The sequence below is a fragment of the Argiope bruennichi genome, chromosome 2 (assembly GCF_947563725.1).
Source record: "Argiope bruennichi chromosome 2, qqArgBrue1.1, whole genome shotgun sequence".
Taxonomy (NCBI): Eukaryota; Metazoa; Arthropoda; class Arachnida; order Araneae; family Araneidae; genus Argiope; species Argiope bruennichi.
The window spans coordinates 23664241-23689049 of NC_079152.1; the positions used below are offsets into that span (position 1 = coordinate 23664241).

The following is a 24809-nucleotide window of genomic DNA, read 5'->3' on the forward strand; positions in this document are numbered from 1 at the left end:
CAAACCAACAGGAATAAAAATAATAGGGTATATCAGATCATTTAAGTAGATAACAAGACTTCTTTAGAAAATACTTTGAATGCAAATTGTACTTTTTTTGACATCAGCGTGATATATCAGACAGATATATTTAAAAGAATGTTTTGTAAAGACCATTAGCAACAAAAATTTCTATCAGATTTCAATTCAAATGCATTTTTAAATAAGAAATATGCAAAATTACCTATAAGTTAAAAAAATATAGGTAAACAGTTATTTCAATATAAACAAAAACGTTGGTAAATAAATGCTGGGCATTATTTGTATACAACTGTCAATAAAAAGACCAGAAGTTAAAAAGTATGAGATTTCATAAGAGATTCATTTCAAAATGACTGATTGCACATTTTACTCTTAGACTCTTTGTTTTTCTTTTTCTTGGATATTTTTTGTAATAAGGTCTACAACTTGCATGGCACAAGCAGGAATCTTGGTACCTAAAACAAAATTAATGTTATTTAATTTTCATTAGTAAACAAATTCAGTTTCTCCAATGCTGTTACTATTCATTATGATTCTTAATTTCATTAATTACCGATTGAATTAATTATATTAAAAACTTATTAAAATATGTTTCAAAAATAATATGATTCTGTTGGCGTATGTTAGAATATTTATTTAAAATTTAATAAACAAATAACCGGACTTCAAATTTAACTTCCAATGCAAATTTTTCCTGACACTATTATACAGATAATTTATATATAGAGTCTGAAGTCTTTTGAACAATTGTCATGCAATCTTGTATTAAAAAAGAAGCCATTATTTAATATGTAAGGTTAATTATGCAATTTTCAAATTATAGTAATTATTCAGCATAACTTTTAATAATTAAATAACATTAAAAACAAAATATTCCAAAAAGAAGCTTTTTTTTTGTTAAGGAAAAAATAATAGAATAATGCAAATATGGCATATATATTTTCAATAATTTTTAAACCATTATTTAATTAGATATAAAAAAAACTAACTTTTATTACTTTTTTTTAGGTTATAAACAAAGAAATAGGATATTTAATTTTTAAAAATCTAATGATGTTTGTAGATTCTTAATTGTTTTTATTCAGATAGCTAAACCTCTAGATCATAGATTTAAAAATAATGTGCATTAAATTCTTTCCAGTTAAGATTTATTTAATTCACTGATATTTTTACTATAGTCAGCATTGGAATGTGGTGTCTATGTAGTTCAAATATCAAACAAATGAAATTTTTTTATTGTATTTAATTAATGAATAATGAATTATTATAAATTTTTTGACTGAAGATTCAGAAAGAATTAATAATAACGATTTTTATTTTTAAATTCATGAGATCTTTTTGCATCAAAAATCATAAATTGTTTGATTTTTGTCCCAAATTTATTTTAATTTTTTAAGCAAACAACTAGAAATAATTTAATAATCTTTTCTCCAATAAGCAATTATTATAAATGGAATTTTAAAATCCTTTAAAATAAATATAAAATATGTTTAATTTTCAGGTATTTGAAGCTAGAATTTTTTTTGGATTAGATAAACAAATAAAGATAATAAAAAATTCTTTACTTATTTTCATTATATATACTTATGATGCCATTATGAATTTTTAAGCAAAGTGACAATTTCTTGTCAGGAAATGTTTTTTTCTTGACATTATTAGCGATATTTTCTAATAGTCTAGAACCAACCTACTTCCCATGTATAAAATTATAAATATATTTTGCTAAAGCATGGGTTTATATATATATATTCAGTGCAATAACTAAATCAAAAATATAATATAATTGGTGCCAATATTAAGATCACAACTCTAAAACAAAATTCAGCTGCTAAATTTTTAGATTATACATTTGAATTTGCATTTATAAGAAAGTACTTGATATTTAAGTAAAGGTTTAAATGTAAATATAAGAATATACCTGGCCCAAATATGGCAGCTGCCCCTGCTTTGTAAAGGAAGTCATAGTCTTGAGGAGGAATTACACCACCAACAAATATTAGAATATCCCTGCAAAACAAATATTTAAAATCGTAAAGGGGATAGATACCCAAATATTTTTAAAGCATCAATGAAAATATTTTGATAGTATTCAAATATGACAGTCAAATAAAATCACCTTGTAAAAAAAAAGATTTTTTTTCTCCTTTTTTTTGTTGTAATTTAATTTTTTGCGTTATATAAGCCATTGAAAATTTACTGCACACACAATTTCATCATGTACATAATGATGATAAAATTAAAATAATGCAACTGTACTATCTAAAATCAGTAAAAAGCTTTAATACTTTTCAAACAAATTCATGAAATCTAACATGGAGAAAGAGTTATCTGATATTCTCATTTGTGTCTGTATTTCTTTTGTACTGTGAGCAAAAAAATTTAAAACTTTTAAAATATTAAAAGTACAACTTTGAAATTTTCACACAATGAATTGAAGGTTAAGAGAAAGAAATAGGACAATAAAATAAAAAATTGATATTGTTACAAATTTTTGGATACTGAAGGAAAAGCATCATATCTTCCAATTCTATGACTGTCTATATTTTTCATAAAGTTTATTTTCTTTTAATTTCTTAAGCATTAAAAGAAAAAAAAAATCATATCAAATACTTGAATTTATTTGAAAATTTCAACCTAATAAAAAAAGCATTTATAATTATTTATTATATTTTGTTGTCAATATTATGAATTTGATTTGATAATTATTAGCTAAACATGCAAAAAAAAAAAAAAAATTAAAGCTTTTTAAAAATTTTTTTTAAATAAAACATATTTTGCTTTAAAGGACTGGTTTCTTACTTACTCTCTATTTAACTTTTTCAATGCTGCTGCAAGTTGAGGAACTAAAGTTTTGTGGGCAGCAGCCAAGCTACTGACACCCACTGCATGAACATCAGCATCTACAGCCTGTTGAGCAACTTCATCAGGAGTCTGAAAAATTAAAGGCATATTAATAATATCAATCATATTTTGCTTTATACAAAATACATCCCGCAAGCATATATTTTCCTGTTTTATTTCAAAGATTGTTAGAAAATCGACTTTCCTTTACTTGTGCATGATAGTTATTGGCCTTCATTTTTATTCCAATATCTAGCTATTAGGAATTAGAGCGGAAATAGAAATAGTCATCTCATATATTATTGTATATTTTTTCAGCTCTGAAATAACAGAAAATTTTATTTTGTAGCAAAATTATTTTAAGATTTATTATTTAAAATAACAATGCTTGGCTCGTTTAATATATTTGAGATAATTTTTCAACTTTTTCCATTCATAGGTGCTTTCTGTGCGGTAAGAAACTTTCTGAGTCCATTCCAATATGGAAAATGTTGCCATGCTTTCAAAGTTGGAAGATAAATAAATTATATAAAAAAAATATTAATTTAAAGCAATAATTTTAATTTAACTAAAGAAATTTCATAAAAAATAATAATGCAATTCCTACCATGAAATTTTTGAAGTAAAATATGTTTTTGTTAAATTATTATTTCGTTTAAGAATGTTAAATGTACTAAGTTAAATAATTTGAAAGAAAGCATTCTTAAGAATTTTTGTGGTCCTGTTATTCTTCTGCATGAGCTCACTAAAAGCCATCATTTTCAGTTTAAGAAGTCCGGGTCTACATCCTTTTAATTTAGAACAAAAATGTATAGATAAAAACATATACATACTCGAAACAGAGGTCCAATATCAATATCAAAGCCCAAATCTGCAAATCCTGTTGCAATAACTTTGGCACCTCGATCATGACCATCCTGGCCCATCTTGGCTACAAGAACACGAGGCCTACGGCCTTCCTCTTCTAAGAATGCCTAAAAAAAAAAGTTTTAGGTTGTGTAATTCACTTTCAAACATCAAAAATTAAATGCTTGAAGCAATAACATATATATAAAATATTTTTTGTAGTATCATCCCACCCTTCAAATCAACTCACTTATGAAAAAACTTCATGAAAGTACAAAAAGGGTTGCTTTTTTTACAGCTTTTAATTTTGCTAGATATTTTATTTTTCTATCCAATCAACTTTTGACCATGTGCTTAGAATGTTTATGTTTTATTCAGAATTTTTTGACAAAACATTGTGAAGGGAAAATGAGAAAAAAAAACACACATACATGAAATTAATTTATTTATTAATCTGAAGAATTTTCCCCCAAAAGAAATATACATACTTTTAGAAGTTTAATTCAAAATTAGATTATGGAAAAGGATTAGACAATATTCCCATATTATATATATATATATATATATATATATATATATATATATATATATATATATATATACATATATGTAACATTTTGTTGTGAAGCATGATGCAGTTTCAAGACAGTCAAGAGACTTTTAATCCATTAAAAATTCTTCCATTTTTAAATTCTTTTTAATCCATCGGGAAAGCATAATTATTTACAAACAAAGACGCGGACATTTTGCGTCCGCCACAGCGCGGCCAAAAGCGGAAGTGGGGAAGAAGGGCCGAAATAAATTATCCCTCACCTTATATAACCTTAGATTTTGATAGGGAAAATATTTCTTCATTGTGCTAATATATTAAAAAGATTCTGATAGGGATTTCTGATGCATGTCAATCACATGTAAGGGAAACACAGGGATCTTTTAAGAAAGAATGTGCTTACTGGACATTTTTTACCCCTTCACGCCGAGCGTGTGAAAGTATCGGCGTTTATCTGATTCAGCAGTTTTATAAAGCTTATCTTGAATTAATTAAGTAGAGAAAGTGGAATTGGATCACGAAATAAGAGAATATTTTAGAATGAAGTTACTATGGGCTAAATTAAGATAAAATCTTGGAAATTAATTAAATTGAAGTAGAAAGTTTAAAATGTCATTACATATATATATATATATAAACACACAAAAAACCATGAGAAGCCAGTGAGTTAAAAGAATTCTTAAAAAATACTTCAAATAATGAATTTTTGAAGACAGATCTTATAATAAATAAAATTTTATGATGAAATAACAATCAACGTTTAGGCTAACTAGGTTAATATTCAAGAAAACATAACACTTGTAGAAATTTAAAAATACAATTACATCATTGAACACTAAGATTTCTTCATTTTGAACCAGCAGAAGTAGTCTCCAACACTTTCTTACATATTTTATTTATATTTACTTTTATAATAAATATGCTATCTTCCCTTGTATAAAAATTATGGACATTGGGCAAAACTGTAAAAGCCACAAATTCTTAGATTGCTATTTTTAGAGTTCCACAAATGAACATTTTGTGCTTCATTTGTATAGTGAAAGAATTTTTTTTCTCGAAAACTTGGTGGAATTTTTCCTGACTGATTTAAACAAAAATTTGATACAGAACTATAATTTTAGAAACAAGATCACATATCAAATTTCAATTATCTTAGTTATTGTGATTTATAGTATGTCGTTTACATGCATCGAAATGAGTAGACAAGCAGACAACCACTTCTGTGATGGATTCACTGTAGATCTACAATTCACATGTTGAAACTATATATCAAATCTACCTAGCTCTACTTTTTGCAATCACCCCATTCGCTTGCAGTTAGACAGAAGAGTTTCAGCAAAAAGATTTCATTCACAGTTTAAAACTTGACAGAAATCAATAAATTTGATATTAAGAATACATATGAACTTCAGGCAACTAGCTCATAGCGTTTTTGAGTGAATCGTTTTCACAGACAAACATATATAATTACAAAAGTTTCTTTTCTTTCTTTTTTTTTTTTTTAAATTCAAGGAATTCTGAAATATGGCGACTCATCAAAATCTCAAATGTGAATTTTTTGATTACATATATATATATATTTTCTTATAGTATTCTTTTTTGTACACTTCATATATAAGAGTTTTAAAAAAAGGGGGAATCAATATTAGTCCGATGTTCAGTTACACTCAATCAGATATGCAACATTCCTTGTGTTTTAACCCTTTAAAAGGCCATTTTTTTCTAGTCATAATATAGTAAAATATTTTTAGGAATGAGACTGGCTTAATTAAGGAAAGTGATTAATTTAACTTATCAGATAAATTTAATTTGATTAATTAAATTATTGTGTTAATTAATAATTAAGTAACAAATCAAGACACACCATTTTGTGCGAGACAAGGAACTGTAGCACCTAAGTTTCTGTCTTAATGAAAAATTTGTCAGAACTTAAGTCAATCTACATAACTTCACCCAAAGATAAATGAATTAGGTGGGAAGCATACTTCCCATTGCCTTACAAAGAGTTAATTGAATTAAAGGAACTAAATTTACCATAATATCAATTCAGTTAATTTAAGAGGATATCATTAATAAACAAATGCAAAAAGATAGTTTAATTGCATTTAATTACATATATATGAAAAGATAAAAATGTAAAGTCCTTTAATGTATTTTAAAAATGATATAATTTCAAATGTATTCTAATTTTTTGAAAAAAAAAATTATAAACTTCTTATAAAAATATTTTATTTTTAATAATTAAATTATAATAAATAGAATATATTTTTTATGAAACATTAAATCAATTGTAGTAGCCATTTGAACTATTTATTGTACAGAATAAAAAAAAAAAAAAACTTCTTAAACAAAAATGACTTTAAAGCTTGTTATTTAAGATTTAAGTCGCAATTTTTTTTATTCAGTAACAAAATGCAAAACTTATATAAATGCATGCCATAATAATTATGAAAAAATTATTTTTATGAAAATACGATTCATTAGGGCCACAAAATTATTGTATCACTTAGAATTATCATCAAAATTTATTCTGCCATCCTTTATCTGTTTTTTTCCCCCCCACAAAGATGTACAAAGAAAATAGAAAATAATAATAATAAAAAGTAGAAAAGATAAAAACAAATAATTTAGTAGAATATATGTTAGTTAGCTTTTACTCAGAAACCAGTTCAAGGTAGTATTGAAATTCCCTCACAATATAATGATGAAAATCGAAACCCTGAGATACCTCCCAATGAATTTAGCACTGGCTTGTCAACTCTGGGTACAGACCAGTTAGCACATTGCCAACTGACTGATGTGTCTCCCCTCCCCCTTCTTCTCAATAACATACAAAAATTTTTGCTTCTATATTCACTTATCATCACTTTTCCTGATTAGCCATTACTAATTTTGGCTTCACTTTCACATTTCTCCAATGAAAGTTTATCTGCTTTAATACACTTTCGTTTTCTTCAATTAGATATCATTCATGAAAAATAATGGATGATAAATGTTTATAATACAATAAATATATTTAAATTTTTGTATTATTTAGAGATAAAGCTGTTTCGAAGAACTGCATTTTAACTTATTCTCCTGCAAAATATTTTTTGACAGGGTTAATCATTTCTGAACTTATGAGCTGCTACCGAATATGATTGTTAAGCAAATTTATGAAACTTACCTCTACTCTCTCTCTAACAGCTTCCAGATCTTCAGACTGGCCATATTCAGATTTATAAGCACCAGAAACCAGTCTATCAGCAGCTACATGTCTTCCAAAGACCTACAAAACCCTTGCAATGAAAAATTATGAAGAAATGCTTTTATACAAATATACTCATTACGGCACTCCACCCCAACACCATGCACGAAGCACATCGTTGGCCATACAAATATACTGTGAGCACTATTGAATGTGATTGAGCGTAATGCCACCCTTCATTTTATATTATAAAAATCTTCTGATCTCAAACTGATCTACAAAAATATTCCTTTAGTGCATTCCCTCCATTCTTATTTCATATTATTATATTATTTCTATATTGAAAATATAAAGAAAGGATGAGAGTCATTTAAATTTTAAAGATAAGACTAAATTATTAATACAAACATACTTTTAGAAACACTAAATATTTTGAAAAATGACCAAATAAAAAAACAAATAAAATAGAATTATGTACTATAAAGAAAATAATCAGAATTAAAGAAATCATTAAAAATAAGCTTTTGCAAATATTTAATGCTATATTAAAAATAATGAAAAAATAATAAGTGGAGAAATATTTCATTAAGCCAATATGCAAAATATTTAATAACAGTTTTTTAAAATTCACTTTTATCAGTGTATTTAAAAAAAACTGTTTTAAAGTAAAAATTTTTAAAATAACTTTTTACTTTACTTTTTAGTCTTCATTATTTATAATTAATATATAAATACATTGGAATCTTGTCCACAAGTTCACAACATATGTTACTTGTATATTTTTATAGTATACTTATATGATATTAATGTAATGAGCGTAACTTACATTAATTCTATGGGAAATCAAAATTTGACTAGATTAATTGACCATTCAGCTCTGAAAATATTAAAATCATTTATTTGCATCTAAAATTCATTAGAAAATTAGTGAAAAAAAATTACTGAATTTCATTCCATAAGTGTGAACAAGTGAAATTAAAATTAAGATTTGTTTCCATGTTTTTAAACATGGAAACAAAGCTTTTATATTTTAATTTTGTATTGGTTACTTTTAATATTAGAAAAGATGTGTTATAAAAAAATTAATTCAAATTTCATTACAATAATGGAAATTACGATTCAGTTTAAATTTAGAGGTAACTAAAATTAGGAAAATAATTTTAAATTCATTTAATTATCATGAATGGAAAGATAAATTTTATATATAACACTATGAAAATTCTTACAGAAATAATTCATAAAAAATTTCAAATATATTATTTAATTTTTTTTAATATAAAATTTTTTCCAAATATGAACGAAAAGCACATGTCAGCTTTTAAAGAATTCTTCTAATTTTGGTAGTATTAAATGCAAAGGGCTGTTAATGTCATTAGAATAAGAAAAAAAAAATTCTTTATGCATTTTTAATAAAGATAATACATATGAAAATGATATCAATGTTAGAAGCATAAATAAAATAAATCAATACATACAGCTTCCATAGCTTGTGTTATTTCTCCTACAGTAGCTCGAGCCCTTGATGCATCAACAGCTAATCCTAGAAGATTACCACTTCCAGTTTTGGCACATTCTGTGATGGCTGCTAATGACTGCTGACACTAGAAAAAAAAAAGGAATACTCTATTAGTTCATTTGATAACTTTTTCCCCCCTAACAAATATCAGTAAATATGACTTTCAAAATAAGCAGAATTATACTCTGTTCCTAATTTATAGCTTTAATTGATTTTCATTTTTTAAAACTTAATAGTGCTTAATTGAAACAAAGGTAATTCAAAGCTGAAAAGGTAATTCAGTGCTGTTTGTTTAAAACAGAAAATAAATGCTGTTTTTTAACAAAGGTTCAATTTAGTAGAGTCATTAAAAAAGCTCTCAAAATGGAAATTAATATTTAATGCAGCAAGTAGACTTATAGCTGAAAAAACAATTCCAGATCTATTGATAAATTGAAAATATACATGATCTGAAGTTTAATAATTTTAAATAAGAAAGTCATTTACAAATTGAATGGTATTTTAAAAACAAGTCAGTAATTAAATTAAAATACTTTAAAAAATGTAGAAATGTTTAAATTTTTAGACAATCTATTGATAAAGGAAAGGAAGCCAATAGAAAGAGAAGATGTATAAATTTAATGTTTTGAAAAAAATATTTTTTATATGAGAATAATGAAATTAGATTTATATAAACAGCTTAAAAGCAACAATATAAAGAAGAAAAAAATAAAATTAAGCATTAAAAATTTAAAATTACATTTCATTTATATAATTTAGTAATAACTACAGAATGAAAAGGCCAGAACTACTTATGTAAACCACTGATTCAATCACGAGAATTTGAAATTTTTAAAATTTGATTTGCATAAAAAATTAAGACAAAAATGCTTCAAATTATATCAAATACTCTATCATCCGAAGTATTAATTATATATCAGTGTAAAAATGCACTTGAAAATTTAACCAATAGTGAACACAATTGAGAAATAACCATTAATAATTATTTAAGTAATAATCAAATTTAAAATGAGAAGCATTCAAGTTTATAAATAGTTGAATGATGCTATCAAAGCCCTTGCTTTAAACTATGAAAAGAAAGAAGAAAAAATATATATTTACCTTTTCTGTGTCTCTTGTTGCTTTGATCTTCTTAAGTTTTTCAATTTGTAATGCACACACTTTTGTATTATCAATTACTAGCACATCAATTGGATCCTCTTTGTCCTTTTGATATTTGTTCACACCAACTATCACCTCTATAATTTTCAGAAAAATTTAGTTATAATGATTGACTATTTTTAAAGATTTATTTAAAAGGAATCTCTTACAAAATAAATATTTTATATCATTATAACAATTTAATATTTCCTTAATTTTTTGCATTACAAAACCTATTTGATGTGGTTAAAAAAACAAATAATAACTAATATATGCAAAATAATACCATAAACATAAAATACACTTTGAAATCTTAAAATAATGTTCATGAATAACTAGGGGAAATTATAATTTCCATTTATTAAAATAATAATGGATCGGTATTCAATAAAATAAAAATTTGCTGTTTTATATGTAGAAATTTTCTAGAAATCTTCTACATACCAAATAAGTTATCCAATATTTTATAAAAAATTCTAACTAAAATAAAAAATTGCATTTTTTGAGCATCTAACAGGTTAAGATTATTTTAAATTTGTATTAACGCATTTGATATTTTCAGAAAAAAAAATATTTAAGCAAATGATAAATGATATGAATAATGACTAATGCTTCTTAAACAAAATATGATTATCATTTATTAATGTATGAATATTTTAGAAAAGAATGTATAAACAATATATCATTATCACCAGTTTGGAAATAGAAAAATCACATAAAGAAATAGGAGGCCTATTAAATATAAATATAATTACATTCTGTATTTAGAAATTAGAATGTATATTTCTTTAAGAAAATAAATCATAAAATAGATTAATTTTTTCTTGCATAATTCTAAAATATGTATAAAGACTATAAAAAAATTGAAAGTTTCTCTCTTTTTCAAATTAATTATTTATTTTCAGAAATTCATTTATATGTAAATAATAATAATACAATTGCTCAATTTATAATATTGGCAAAAGCAATATGAAATAAACTATAAATCTTTAAATCTGTAATTTAATAATAGTAATAATAAAAAAAACCTTACCCTTTCCACTATCAATACGAGCCTGTCTTTTAGCAGCACATTCTTCAATTCTTAACTTGGGCATGCCACTAACAACAGCTTTGGCCATTCCACCCATGGCTTCAACCTTCAAACCAAAAATAATTAAGAGAAAATAGAACTGATAAATTATTTTTATATTAAAAAGTATTTGAGAATAGATTTTTAAAAAAAACTTTTATAAAAGAAATATAGAATTTTGAATAATACTTATGGGAGAAAAACTAATATTTACTGAATGCTCTCAACAATTCTGATGACACAAGGCTGCAATAAAACTTTTTAAATAAGGCTAATTGTTTCAGAAGTAACTTTGGATTTTTATTGTGAATTTGTATATTTGAATTTTAACATTATAATTTAATTGCATTGAACTTCAATAAGATTATGTCTGTTAGTGGTCATATTAATTCTCTAGATAATTTTATTATATTTGTGGCCAAAAAATATTCGTCAAAAGTTACCGATTTTGTAAAAAAGGTATAAATTTTGTTTTTTAGAGTGAAATTGAGAAATCAGAATAAATCAGGAAATTCAACAACAATTTGTTACATTTGTGCAGTAGATTTAAAAAAATAATGGAAAGGCACACACACACACACACAAAAAAAAATTCCAATGTTGTCTTTTCAATGATATAAAGAGACTCTAAAAACCATACAGATGATCTTTATATTTGATGTTTTGGGGTTAATTTTAAAAATAAGAATATTACATATCCAAATCTTTAATCAGCTTAGCGATAAGCTCCCCATGACCTGGGAATTCTTGTTCCTGTTATAAAGTATAATATATATATCCAGATGATGACAATTTTCAGTGTGATGTAGCCAATGATGGTTGCCACTCAAATCTGGAAAAAAATTTCCCTGTGTTTTCCCTTTATATGTATGCAGCATAAGAGAAAAGGATTGAGCAACACTCATGTGCTAGTTACAGTAGGAACATGATATCTAGCCAGATGAAATGTGCTAGTTACAGTAGGAACATGATATCTAGCCAGATGAAGTGTGCTAGTTACAGTAGGAACATGATATCTAGCCAGATGAAATGTACTAGTTACAGTAGGAACATGTTATCTAGCCAGATGAAGTTCACTAGTTACAGTAGGCATATTAGCCAGATGAAATGGACTTCTGTGGTTTAACAATAGCAAATAATATTGTTTTGTTTTTGGAGTTATGGTGACAATCCTCCATTCTTGTTATATTTAAAGGGACCAGCATTTTTTAGGTTAAGAAACCCAAGAAATTTAAAATCTAATATACTTTCCGAGTTTCTTTTACACTTTCCTTATTTTACAGATTACTCTAAAAGCCTAATATGTTTTTGATTTTCCCACTATGGCATCATGGCAACCCTTTAATTATCTAAGGAAATCTGCTGAAACTTTGGGCTCCAAATTAAAAGAGAGAGCAAGCATTGGCCATTAAGAAAATTCCTTGAACTTGGGAGCAAACACGTTTTGTACAAAGGTTTGGTTAGTGCAAAAAATTTATATTAATATCTCTTCACATAAAAATGAGCCTCATGTAACAAATTGCAAAAGAATTATACAAAAAAATAACGATTACTTTAAATACTTATGTGGAAAGTTGTTTCATTAATCAGGGACTAAATTAAAAGAGAGTATTTCATTGGACTAAACATCAGAAATGTAACGTTAAATAAATATTTTCCAATTACAATGAGTGACATTGAAAAGGATGCTTGGAATAATTTAATAGATGCCATTAGTAAGTTTTTGAATAATTACATAGATCCTAAAAAGAGCCAACAGAAGAAAATATGCTGCAAAAATACAAATCATTAGGATGTTTAAATGAGAATAAAAATCCAGTTCTCACATTCACATCTAAACTTTTCCTCTGAAAATCTTGGTGCAATAAGAAAAGAGTAGGAGGAATGCTTTCATTAAGACATTAAAGAAATAGGAAAAAGATATTGGGAATGATGGCATATTAACATGCTTACAGATAACTGCTGGATGCTTTATTGGCACAGAAATACCAAACAGTACCAAATGCAATAAGAAAAGAGTAGGAGGAATGCTTTCATTAAGACATTAAAGAAATAGGAAAAAGATATTGGGAATGATGGCATATTAACATGCTTACAGATAACTGCTGGATGCTTTATTGGCACAGAAATACCAAACAGTACCAAATGCAAAAGGTAACTGTATAAAGACTCTGGGTTAATAAAATTTAGTACTTTATGTATTTTGACAATTTCATATTGATGAAACATGTTTTTTTTTCTTTTTTTTCTTTTCATAAATTCATTCAATACAGTATGGTAGACAAACGTTTTCTAAGTAAACATGCATAAAATTAACTTGAAAGTATATAAATAATTACACATTTATGTAACTTTTCTATGTATATTACTATATTCTATGCATTTTATAAATATTAATTCCATTTAAAATTTATTTCTCAGGTTTATATGTATCAGACTAAAATATGTTAATATGAAATGTACATAAACTTTACCATGATGAAGTAAAAAGAAATTCATGTTTGGGATGGATATCCTAAAATCTTATTAGATCATCATAAACTGTTGAAACCTTTTGACATAGTTACATTTTTCAGCCTATGTAATTAACAATTTTTTTTTTCTTTCATACCAAAAAAAAAAAAAAAGATGTAGAAAGAAAGTAATAATATGAAACAAATATTTCAAACTCAAGCAAATACATCTATTTTACATACAAATAGAATCATTTCAACTGAAAATTAGTAAATTATCAAGAGTCAGATACCTCTTCTATAATTTTTAGTGCTTCATTATAAACTTCATTTGTCAAAGATTCCATCATATAAGAACCAGCCCAAGGATCTATGATCTGAAATGATAACACATGAAAAGATGAAAATGAGATATAAAAAACAGAATTTTTATTTTTAAAATAAAAATAATTTACAAATATTTATAGCTTTTATATAATATTTACAAAAATCTGATTAAAAAAATAAATAAGACAGTCAGCATTTCGAAGAATAATTTCTAAACCTTTGTTTAAAGAATAATCTTCAAAAATTTCACATTAGCAGCAATATTAATTTTTTTATTCCAGTTTAATCAAATATTTAAAAAATATTTTTCCAAAAAGCAAGACAAATTCAAAAAATATTATTCTAAACATGATATTAAGAATCAAAAAGTTATTATGGATTTCAAGGTCTATCACTCCCAACAACCTTTATAATAGCAATCAAATATTAACTTTGTTTTATAATTTTGTTACGTATGACCAGTGAAAGTTAAGTACACAAAGTAATTTAAATAATAAAATATGAAATAAATAATTTTAAAATGAATGAAAAACATTCCACTATAATACTATTTTTTGCCCTTATCATTCTTAAAATGTGGCAGATTGATAGAATTAACTTATTTAAATATTACTTATTAATATAGCATGTTTATTGAATATTTAATAGTGATAAAATATTTATCTTTTAGTGTCCAATATCCTATTTATAAGCAGTTTTATTATTTATAAGTAAATATTTCACTTCAATGCATTTTATTGATTACTTTTTTTTTTTTTTTTGGTTTGGCAAACAAGTCAACACATATTCTTGATTCTCTAAACAGGTTTGAATCGGTATATACCACTCTTAAGTAGATTCTGAAGAAAAATAATATATTTCAAATTAGCTGAAATGAGTGACAATGAGCTAAATATTTGCCATTTTTAAAGGAAATCTGAATTTTCTATAAGTCTGTTGCTTAACTACATTATAAAGAAGAAACAATAATAACAAAACAAATAACAATTTAAATTTATTTAAATTTAAAAAATTCTTTAGAACAGACTTAATATAAATATGTAAAGACATAACAAATAAAATGCCTTGTTTTTTAAAAAATTTTTTCAATAAATTTCAATAATTATGACAAAGAGCTTTACATTTAATCTCCCCCCCCCATCAACTTGAAGTTAATGAATATATAATACATGCATGCCAAGGAAAACAGTAAATGTAAAATAATAATGAATAATTCATATTTATAGATCACACATTTGAAGAAAAAATGCATTTAATTATTATAATTTACTTTAATATAGCATTATTATTATATTATTAATAATTATTATAATATTTACTTTAATATAATTTTAAGAGATTTTTCACAAAAAAAATATTATTAAAATGCAAAGACATTACATGTGGAATGCCAGTTTCCTCTTGTAATATGATCTGAGTATTTCGAGCAATCCTGGCACTAAATTTGGTAGGTAAGGCAAGAGCTTCATCAAAAGCATTTGTGTGTAGTGACTGTGTACCACCAAATACAGCAGCCATGGCTTCAACTGTTGTACGTATGATATTGTTGTATGGATCCTAAATAAAATGAGTCATGTTTTAACACATAAATAAGAAATTTATAAATCCCTGCATAAAGTGCTGCATTAAAAAAAAAGATGACTAATAATTTATTATTAGTCTTCTTAGTAGAATATTATGATCAATTCAATATTTAACAGAAGCAACAGTAGAAATCATTACCTGTTCAGTCAATGACCACCCTGAAGTCTGACAATGGGTTCTTAACATCAAAGATTTGTTATCTTTAGGGTTGAATTTCTCTTTGATTAAGTGAGCCCATAGACGACGAGCAGCTCTCATTTTGGCAATTTCCTATAAATCAACTTGTTTGTAAAATAACTTTTTGGAATTCTTTACCATTAATCCTACAATGCATGCTTTAATATTATATTATATTATGCAAATCTATAAAAATAAGAGTATTGGAAACATGAAAAAATAAATAATTATAAAGCATCTACTGTTAAATTAAAAATTTCTTTCTACTTCAGATAAGGAATATTTAATGCTTCATTAATGCTTAGTACTTCATTAAGTCATCACTGGCTTTTGGCAATCAGTTGGTTCACTAATATTTCTGATTACATAAATTTTCAACTGAATCTTCTGTACAAAATTAAATCTTAATGGCTTCCTCAGTAAAGCCCTTTTAAGCTTTAAATTTTGATAATTATATATCTTGTATTACTTTAGAAGTATTACATGATTATTTTTTTTTTAATTCCATGTATATCTCTCCAATTTTCAATCATTCTACTTCGAATTTAAAAATTAAAAAGAGAAAGGATTAAATTTCATCATATTCAGTGACATGCGAGTTGAATTGAAGCCCATTAGTATAAGGATGAAAAGAAGAATAACTTAACAATTAAATTTTATTTATAGAACAGAATGTATTAAAATATTCAAAATCAATTTAAACTAATGGAAGGGTCTCCATGATTTTTTTTTTTTTTGTACTTCCTTTAATAAAGGTGTTACTACACCCTTCTATATAAAATTGGATTGGACAAGGTTCACAATTTCATTTCAGTTCCAAACAAGAGAATTTTGTATTTAGTAGCAAAGTGAAGAAAACTGAGTATGTATTTGGAACAAGATATTTTCCCAATTAACTAAAACCAAAATTTGACAGAAAACTAAAATTTTAGCAACAAAATATTAACAAATTTCATTAATTTAAGTCACAGCATTATTTAGTTATTGCATTTAAATGCATGTGAGAGTACAGACCAACAGATGATAAACTTGTTGATAGATTCAGTTCAAAATTTGATAAAAATCCACATTTTAAATTTTAAAATTCAACTAAATTTTATTTACAAGGCATTGCAATTGAATTATTTCATTTATATGCATGTAAAGACACAGATAAGGAGATAACCAATCTCTGAACAGACGTAGTTCAAAATTTGATATTAATCTACTGCTGAATCTGTATATCAAATTTTACCCATTTAGCTCTTAATGTTTTGTAAATTATGTTGAATTTTACTCATACAACCAGACAAAACAATTTCCTGTGAATGGATTTCATTTAAAAGTTGATTCAAAATCTGCAAATTTATTTGTACAGATCATATACCAGATTTCATTTTTCTAGTTCAAAGCATTTTTAAATTATCTTATTTACAAACAGCTATAATTCTAAAAATGTATTTTGAAGTCTAGGGAAGATCTTAAATTTGGAGAGATAACAAAATTGAGAATTTAATTTTTTTAATGATCTACATAAATTATCTTTATATGTAAAAAAGTAAAGAGATAAGAATAAAAGTCCTACAAATATCAGTCATCATATAGTGTAAAATTAGTTTTAATAATTTAAAAATTAATACAATGATATAAATTTATAAAAAGCCTTTTTTTTCTCCAAACTATTGCCTACAACGTCTTTAAAAAAAGAATATATATATATATATATATACAGAAAGCTTAACAAGATTAAACTAAACATTTTTTTTTTAAGGATATGAAGTTTGATAAGAGACTTTTGAAATTTATGTTAAACGTCGTTTCAATTAGGAAAGAAATGGAATATTGCATAACACATAGGATTTTAATGTCAATACATATTGCATTACAAAATGTATTTAAAGTTAATCAAAAAATTATAACACTCTTTTTCTGGTTACAACAAAAATTTCAAAAATATTAATATGCGTACCATGTAAAAATTCATTCCAATCCCCCAAAAGAAAGACAGGCGAGGTGCAAAATCATCAATACTTAAACCAGCTTTTAAGCCTATGAAATAAAAAAGAAAATAATAATAGAAATGAAATATTAAAAATAGAAAAATAATTTTCTACTTTTAAATTTTCAATTTAAGTTTAAAATAAGAAAGAAAAAAAAAAGGAAAGAAATGAAAATAAAGAAGGAAAAAAAAATTATAGAAAGGAGAAAAGAAAGAAAACAAAGTGAATAATGGCATCTTAGTGATGTAATACTTATTGTGATTACAATTTTTGTGGATGTGTGAATAGTTTTTCACGCCTACAATCTTTTTGGATTACGCTTAACCCATTAACCGTTGGTGTTGCGTTGACGCAACGGTCAATATAAATAAATATAAAAAATAACGATTAAGAAAATTACAGTTTTATGTTAAAGAATAGCACTACTAACAAATCAGTGAAAAAATTGACTTAAATAAATTATTTTACACCTAATAATCAATGTTTTACTTTAAACATTTTTTTTGTTCAAATTTCCAAACTCATTTTTTCTTAGAAAAAATAAAAATTAAAAGCAAATTGGGGTTTGGCTGTGAAATACATTAGCCAAGGTCACTCTTTGTCAGTACATTCCACAAATTAGGTGTTTCTGTGGGGGAGGAGGGGAAAGTAAAAACATGTGTTGCGTTCGCGCAACGTCAGCGGAAAGGGGGTAGACTGTTATCCTTTTTGCAAGATTTCATTTCAGTACTGTGCGTCTTATTGGTAGCAACTTTTTTATCCTCTGTGGTTTAAAATGCGTAGAACAAGATATCTTACGTTAGAAGCAGCTTTGGAAAAAAATTTTCGAACAAAATTCCGATGACGAAGATGCAGATGAGACCGATATTGTTGTCGTACCTCCAGAAACAGCAGATGCTAGTGATGAAAATATTTTAACTAATGATAATGAAGGTTTACCTAGAGATACTGCAGAGGAAGTTGATGTTCATTTTAAGAAGAAGTTAGATCCTCCCAAAAGTTCTGCTAAAAAAAAAAACAAAAAAAGAAAGAATTATGATGTACAAGAAAGGAACCAATTGATAGGCCTCAACCAAAAAATGAAGAAAAAACTTCAATTGATCGTATCAAACAAATCATAGAAGATAAAACTAGTGCAGATATTTTCAATCTTTTTTTTTCAATATGAAGAAAACAAAAAGATACTTGTTGTTTGGTGGAACGACAACTCTGTTGTGACAATAGGGTCAACGTTTCTCGATACTCTAAAAATCAGAAGAAAATATTAGTAGCCCAACCTCACTGCATTAAGCAATATAATCAGGAAATGGGTGGTGTAGATTTGTGTGACAATTTTGTTTCCAATAACAAAATTAGGGTCAGTGGCAAAGGTGGTGGCCGATATTTTCAAATTTCATCGATGTTGCACTAACAAATGCTTGGACAATATCAAGATTTTCTGAAGAAGGAAGTAAAAAGTCACTGTTGGATTTTAGATGAGAGGTTGTGCTTCATCTGTTACAGAGCCCTTGGATAGTGAGATAAATAAGAAAAAATCAGCTACAGGACGTCCGAGCAAATTCAGCCTTACAAAACCAATATCTGAAGGACATTTTATTGTTAAGTCTACAGACAGTAGAAGACTACGTTGAAAGTATTGCCACAGCCAAACTATTTATTGCTGCAATGTTTGTGAAGTTGCTTTACACCACAATTGTAGTGAAGCATACAATACTTGAAATTTATATCACCTTATTCTTACATAATAAGCTTGTCAACTACACTTATTTGTTAGTTTTTAATAAATTAAAATTTTCAAAGAAGTGTTTTGACTATTTTACACCCTTAATAAACTCACAAAAATTTCTAGTTTTTAAAACGTGAAGAAAATGCGGCGTAGTGCTCGGTGATAACGATGAACATTCGTACTTCTTTTCCACTGACGTTGCGCCAACGCAACACCCTATATTTTTAAAGTTAAGTGCAATTTTCTTATTTTTACATTAAATTACTATTATAAGTGGTCAAAATAATAACTTGCATTGTTTGCATCGAAAACAAATAAATATTTTGAGTTTTGGCGTTTAATGGGTTAATGTATTACAACATTAATTTTTTTTATCTAATTTATAATAAATGACTTCACAGTTTTCAATATACATGTAAAAAAAAAAAGAATGTGGAATTCAAGCTATGCCTTTGTGTTTATTACAGAGAAGTACACATGTGCAAAAGAAAGATTTCATTTAAGTTACAGGAGAGTTGTAATAAACAACGCACGTCAAGAAATAGGGAACAGAACAGAGCAAAGTGAATCAGATTACAAGGAATAAAGAAGTTTTAGTAAAAATACAAGAGTTTCAGTATAAGAAAAGGTGTATCACTTAGTTTTAACTAGCTAATTAACTTCTTAAATGAAAAATGACATAGAAAAATTTATTCAAATATAAATAAAATTTTTAATGCTTGAATTTTTTTTTAAACAATCTTCCCATACAGTTTAAATCAGAACAAAAATGTCTTGACATTTTTTAAATCTCTCTTTCTCTCAAACATACACATATATATTTGAATAATATTAAAAAAATTTAAAAGAATAAATTTTAATAAGAAAATAAGCACCAGTTCTAGCATATTCTAAACCATCAGCAATTGTAAAAGCAAGTTCTAGTGTTGCATTTGCTCCTGCTTCTTGAATATGGTATCCAGAGATTGAGATAGAGTTGAATTTGGGCAAGTTCTGATTAAAAGAGAAAAAAAATATATTCTCTGTTATACATTTAAATTTTAAATAGAAAAAAAAAAAAACTGACATGCAACTAGGGAAATTTTTTTTTTTAAGAACCTAGTAGAAATTTGGATTAGAAACTAATAAATGATGAGAACAATGGTAAAACTGATCTTTAAAATATTGTTTTTTTTTATGTGAGATAAGGAAAATCAAACATTTTTAATTAATTGTTTTAATTATTAAAATGTATAAAAAATATTTACTTGTGAAATCTAAACTATCTATATAAATAAAAGGAAAGCCATTTATGCACAATATAAACTTTACCAATGTAATCTATAATTTGCAACATAATATTAAAAAAAAAGCTTACTACTAAAAATTAAAGATTTACTAATTTTAATAACAAATTTTCTATACACAAAAAATGTTATATTATACAAAGAATGACAGAAACATTTCATATATTTAATTACTCACATGGAACATATATAGGGGGTTTTTTAAAGCAAAAGTACTATGCCCATGTACATTTTTATTTTGATTCAATAACATCAATTTACTAACCTGTGACACATATTCAAAAATGTCGCCAATAATTCTCATAGAATGATCTGGTGGATATATGTAAGTATTTCGTACCATAAATTCTTTTAAAATATCATTTTGAATGGTACCAGCAAGCTGCTCCTTTTTAACACCCTAAAATAAGTAAAAAAATATTAAAGAAATTTAAGCAATCAAATCAAAAATCTGGAACAATTTTTACTGACATAAATAAAATTCAACATAGTAAAACTTATCACATAAACTTATGGCACTATAAGCTCTTGATGAAATAAACTAGAATTATACCCCTGAAACTTATTAGTGCACACCTTATTAAAGGTATATGTCATGTAAAAATAGAACAAGGCTGCAAATGAATTATATTTTTATTTCCCACATATGAACATTTTGTATTTTTAGTACAACAAAGAAAATCAAACATGTACTTTGGACATTTTTGTATTGATATTTGAGAACCAAAGTTTTACACAGAACTAAAATTTTAACAAAAAAAAGATGATATGCTAAATTTTTTTTATCTTAAGACACTATACTTTTGATTACAATTACATGCAAATAATTATACAGACTATCATATGATCAACCTGCTGATAGTCTAGAATCAAAATTTGAAACAGGTCTATGTTTAAATGTTGAAACTACATATTAAATTTTATTCATTTAGCTCTTTAAGTAAATCAATCAGTTTTTTAAGTAATCAATTTAGCTCTTAACTTATTAGCAATTAAGTAAATCAATTTAGCTCTTAACTTATTAGCAATTAAGTAAATCAATTTAGCTCTTAACTTATTAGCAATTAAGTAAATAAATTTAGCTCTTTAAGTAATCATTTGTATACAATAGACAAGTAAATTTCAACAAATAGATTTTGTTCTAAATTTGATGGAAATTTACAAACTTAGTGTTAAGACTATACCAAATTTCATCCATTTACATCAAAGCATTTCTGAATTTAAAAACATAATAATAATAAAAATACTTTTTTTTTTTTCTTTTTTTCCCGATTCTGAGAGAACTTGAAGTATGGAGATTGTCAAAATCTTGAGTTTGAAATTTCTGACCATTAAAATGCCTTATTTATTTTTAACGCTTTGTGCAAAAAAAAAAAAAAAAAAAAAAAAAAAAAAGAGTATGGCACATTGAATAATGTGTAAAAGGAAGCATTGTATAATAATATAATATTAATGTAAATATAATATATATTTATTGAAAAATATATGGCAAATGAGACTAATATTAATATGATTCAGTAATTTACCAATGTTTTATATTATTTTTAGTTTTTCAACTCTATTTAAATAAAAGCAATGAATGAAGGGAAAATAATTTTAAAATATTAATTCTTTTATTAAATTGTTTTAAATCAATTTTTTTTTTATCATGAAGAAGAAAAAATCATGTTGAAATTGAGAAACAATTATAAGGTTATTTAAAATTAAATTACTGCATTAATTTATTCAAAATTTAATGTGTGCAAAAGTAATTTTGATTATTTAAAAAATTATTCATATGTTAAAAATAAAAAAAGTTTAAATATTGACAAAAAATAAATTAAAAAATACTGTAGAACCATACCTGTTCTTCTCCAGCAACTATAAACATGGCTAAAACCGGAATAACTGCTCCATTCATTGTCATAGAAACAGAAATCTTATCCAATGGAATCCCATCAAAGAGAGCTTTCATATCCTCCACAGAATCTACAGCGACACCAGCCATGCCAACATCACCCAGAACTCTTTCATTATCAGAATCATATCCACAGTGGGTAGCGAGATCAAAAGCAACAGAGAGACCTTGTTGACCCATTCGAATGTTCTCTTTGTAGAAGGCATTACTCTCTTCAACGGTACTAAAACCAGCGTACTATTAAAAGAAAGATGAAGTGTTAAAATTGAAATTTGGTTCATAAGCATAAAATGTAAACTAGTTTATAATACTGGTATAGTAATGTTATCAAAACTACAATTATATCAAATTTAAACATCTCTAATTTATTTCTGAAATGCAGAAATTGACATCAATAAGTTTCAAGAGAAACCGATTAAATCTGGCATAAACATATTTTAATTAGATAAAACATTTGATCTTTACTGGTTAAGTACAAACTAAAAATTTTAGTACAGAAATAACATACACCAAACTTTTATAATGCACATGAATTGAAAAGCAATTTGAAAGAAAATAATAATAATAAACTTTAGACATAGTGTTATTATTTGATTTCTACACATACATGTTATCATTATTTTAGAACAGTCAATGATTGCAATATTTTGAATCAATTAGATTTGGGAAATTTTAGATGATAAGTCACATATCGTTTTTCAGATTGTCAAAAGAATCATTCAAAAATTACAAATTTTTATGAAATAGTGATATTTAAAACTTTAGTTACAAAATTGCAGAATTTTTTTTTAATTTAAAATGTTAGTGTCTCAAGAATATTTTATATGACACATAGGACTAAGGTTCTGTATAAACATTTAAAAATATTAATTCACCAGAAAATTTATTAATTCAAATTGCATAAAATATAATTCTTTATTTCATTTACACCATTTTTCTTATTAGATGTATATATCTTTTACTGAAATTAGATGTTGAGCCCCAATCAGAACAGATATCTAGTATACACAAACCATGTTTACCTTTAATGACACAGAAATAATGCATTAATAATAACTATATTTTAAAAAGGGGGGAAAAACAATTTTTTATAATTATTTTTTTAAATTATGTTTACATTTGATTCTTTTAAAAAATATGTGATAAAAATTATAATTTTATAGGTTTAGTTTGTAATGAGTATTAATTTAATCTTTTAATTGCTGCTTTTGTCAATGAGATGACAACACTCTGATAAAAGCTAACTTTTTCCATGCACGCATAAAGTAAATTTTCCCTTATTTCCTGATCCAATTCCAACCATTTTTATTTAATTATTTCTTACATGCACTTAACAAAATTGACTCCATTGGTTCTCACATCAGGAACAAAGGGATGGAAATCCTTAACACCTAACACAATTTTTTCAAAGATACCCACGTTTCTCTTTTCTAAGTCAATAATGCATCAAGAAATCCCTATCAGATTCTCTTAGTAAAATCACTGAAGGGACATAATTCTTTCTTTTTTGCTCTTGTGTCAAGATGTAATGCATTATATTATTGTTTCTTCCCTGTAACCTGTATATAATATGCCTACTATGTAAAATAAATTGAAGATAATTCCAAAAGTTTGTTCTTTACAGCACTATATATGCAAAATTAAGTATAATACACACACACTGAATTAAGATTATCCAATAGTAAAAATTAAAACCAAAAAGTTTTTTTAATGCAACTGGAAAAATTATTAAAAATATAAATAATATTAAAAAAATTAACCATTGAAACTAAAATAAATATTTTTTTCACAACATTCAGTGAGAAAAATGTATTTTAAATAAATAAGAAAATAATGATTTTGAATATTAATAATAATAACATTACACGTCCGAAAATAAAACAAATTTGATCACTTCTAACCTGACGTATAGTCCATGGCCTTTGAGAGTACATAGTTGGATAAGGCCCTCGAGTGTAAGGAAAAATTCCAGGCAACTCATCTGGAACATCTTTAGTATCCCCTTTTGAGTAAAGAGGTTTCATTGTTATACCCTATAAATAAAAATAAATAATAAAAAAATAATTTACCATGATAATTTTAATTACAAAGCAATTTCAAAAGTACACGATTATATGGGAAAAATTCAATACAGACACAGATTTCAAAAATGCAGAAACCTTTGGGTGAAAATATTCTATTTACAAGTAATAAATTGTATTATTTAC

The 24809-nt window shown here is 25.5% G+C and overlaps 1 protein-coding gene across 1 annotated transcript in view; it reads right to left on the reverse strand.

The window, feature by feature from the left end:
* The window catches only part of LOC129961631 (methylmalonyl-CoA mutase, mitochondrial-like), a 31558-nt gene continuing 6749 nt past the window's right edge, over window positions 1-24809 (reverse strand). The window contains exons 3-18 of the mRNA XM_056075147.1: window positions 24504-24635; window positions 22549-22839; window positions 20971-21105; window positions 20295-20412; window positions 17663-17742; window positions 15676-15807; window positions 15334-15510; window positions 13920-14003; window positions 11135-11240; window positions 10063-10199; window positions 8921-9046; window positions 7425-7526; window positions 3696-3836; window positions 2825-2952; window positions 1940-2028; window positions 1-476 (exon numbers count right to left, since the gene is read on the reverse strand). Coding sequence (XP_055931122.1) covers window positions 394-476; window positions 1940-2028; window positions 2825-2952; window positions 3696-3836; window positions 7425-7526; window positions 8921-9046; window positions 10063-10199; window positions 11135-11240; window positions 13920-14003; window positions 15334-15510; window positions 15676-15807; window positions 17663-17742; window positions 20295-20412; window positions 20971-21105; window positions 22549-22839; window positions 24504-24635 — 2061 coding nt within the window. The 3' untranslated portion in view covers window positions 1-393. The remainder of the gene's footprint in view (window positions 477-1939; window positions 2029-2824; window positions 2953-3695; window positions 3837-7424; window positions 7527-8920; window positions 9047-10062; window positions 10200-11134; window positions 11241-13919; window positions 14004-15333; window positions 15511-15675; window positions 15808-17662; window positions 17743-20294; window positions 20413-20970; window positions 21106-22548; window positions 22840-24503; window positions 24636-24809) is intronic.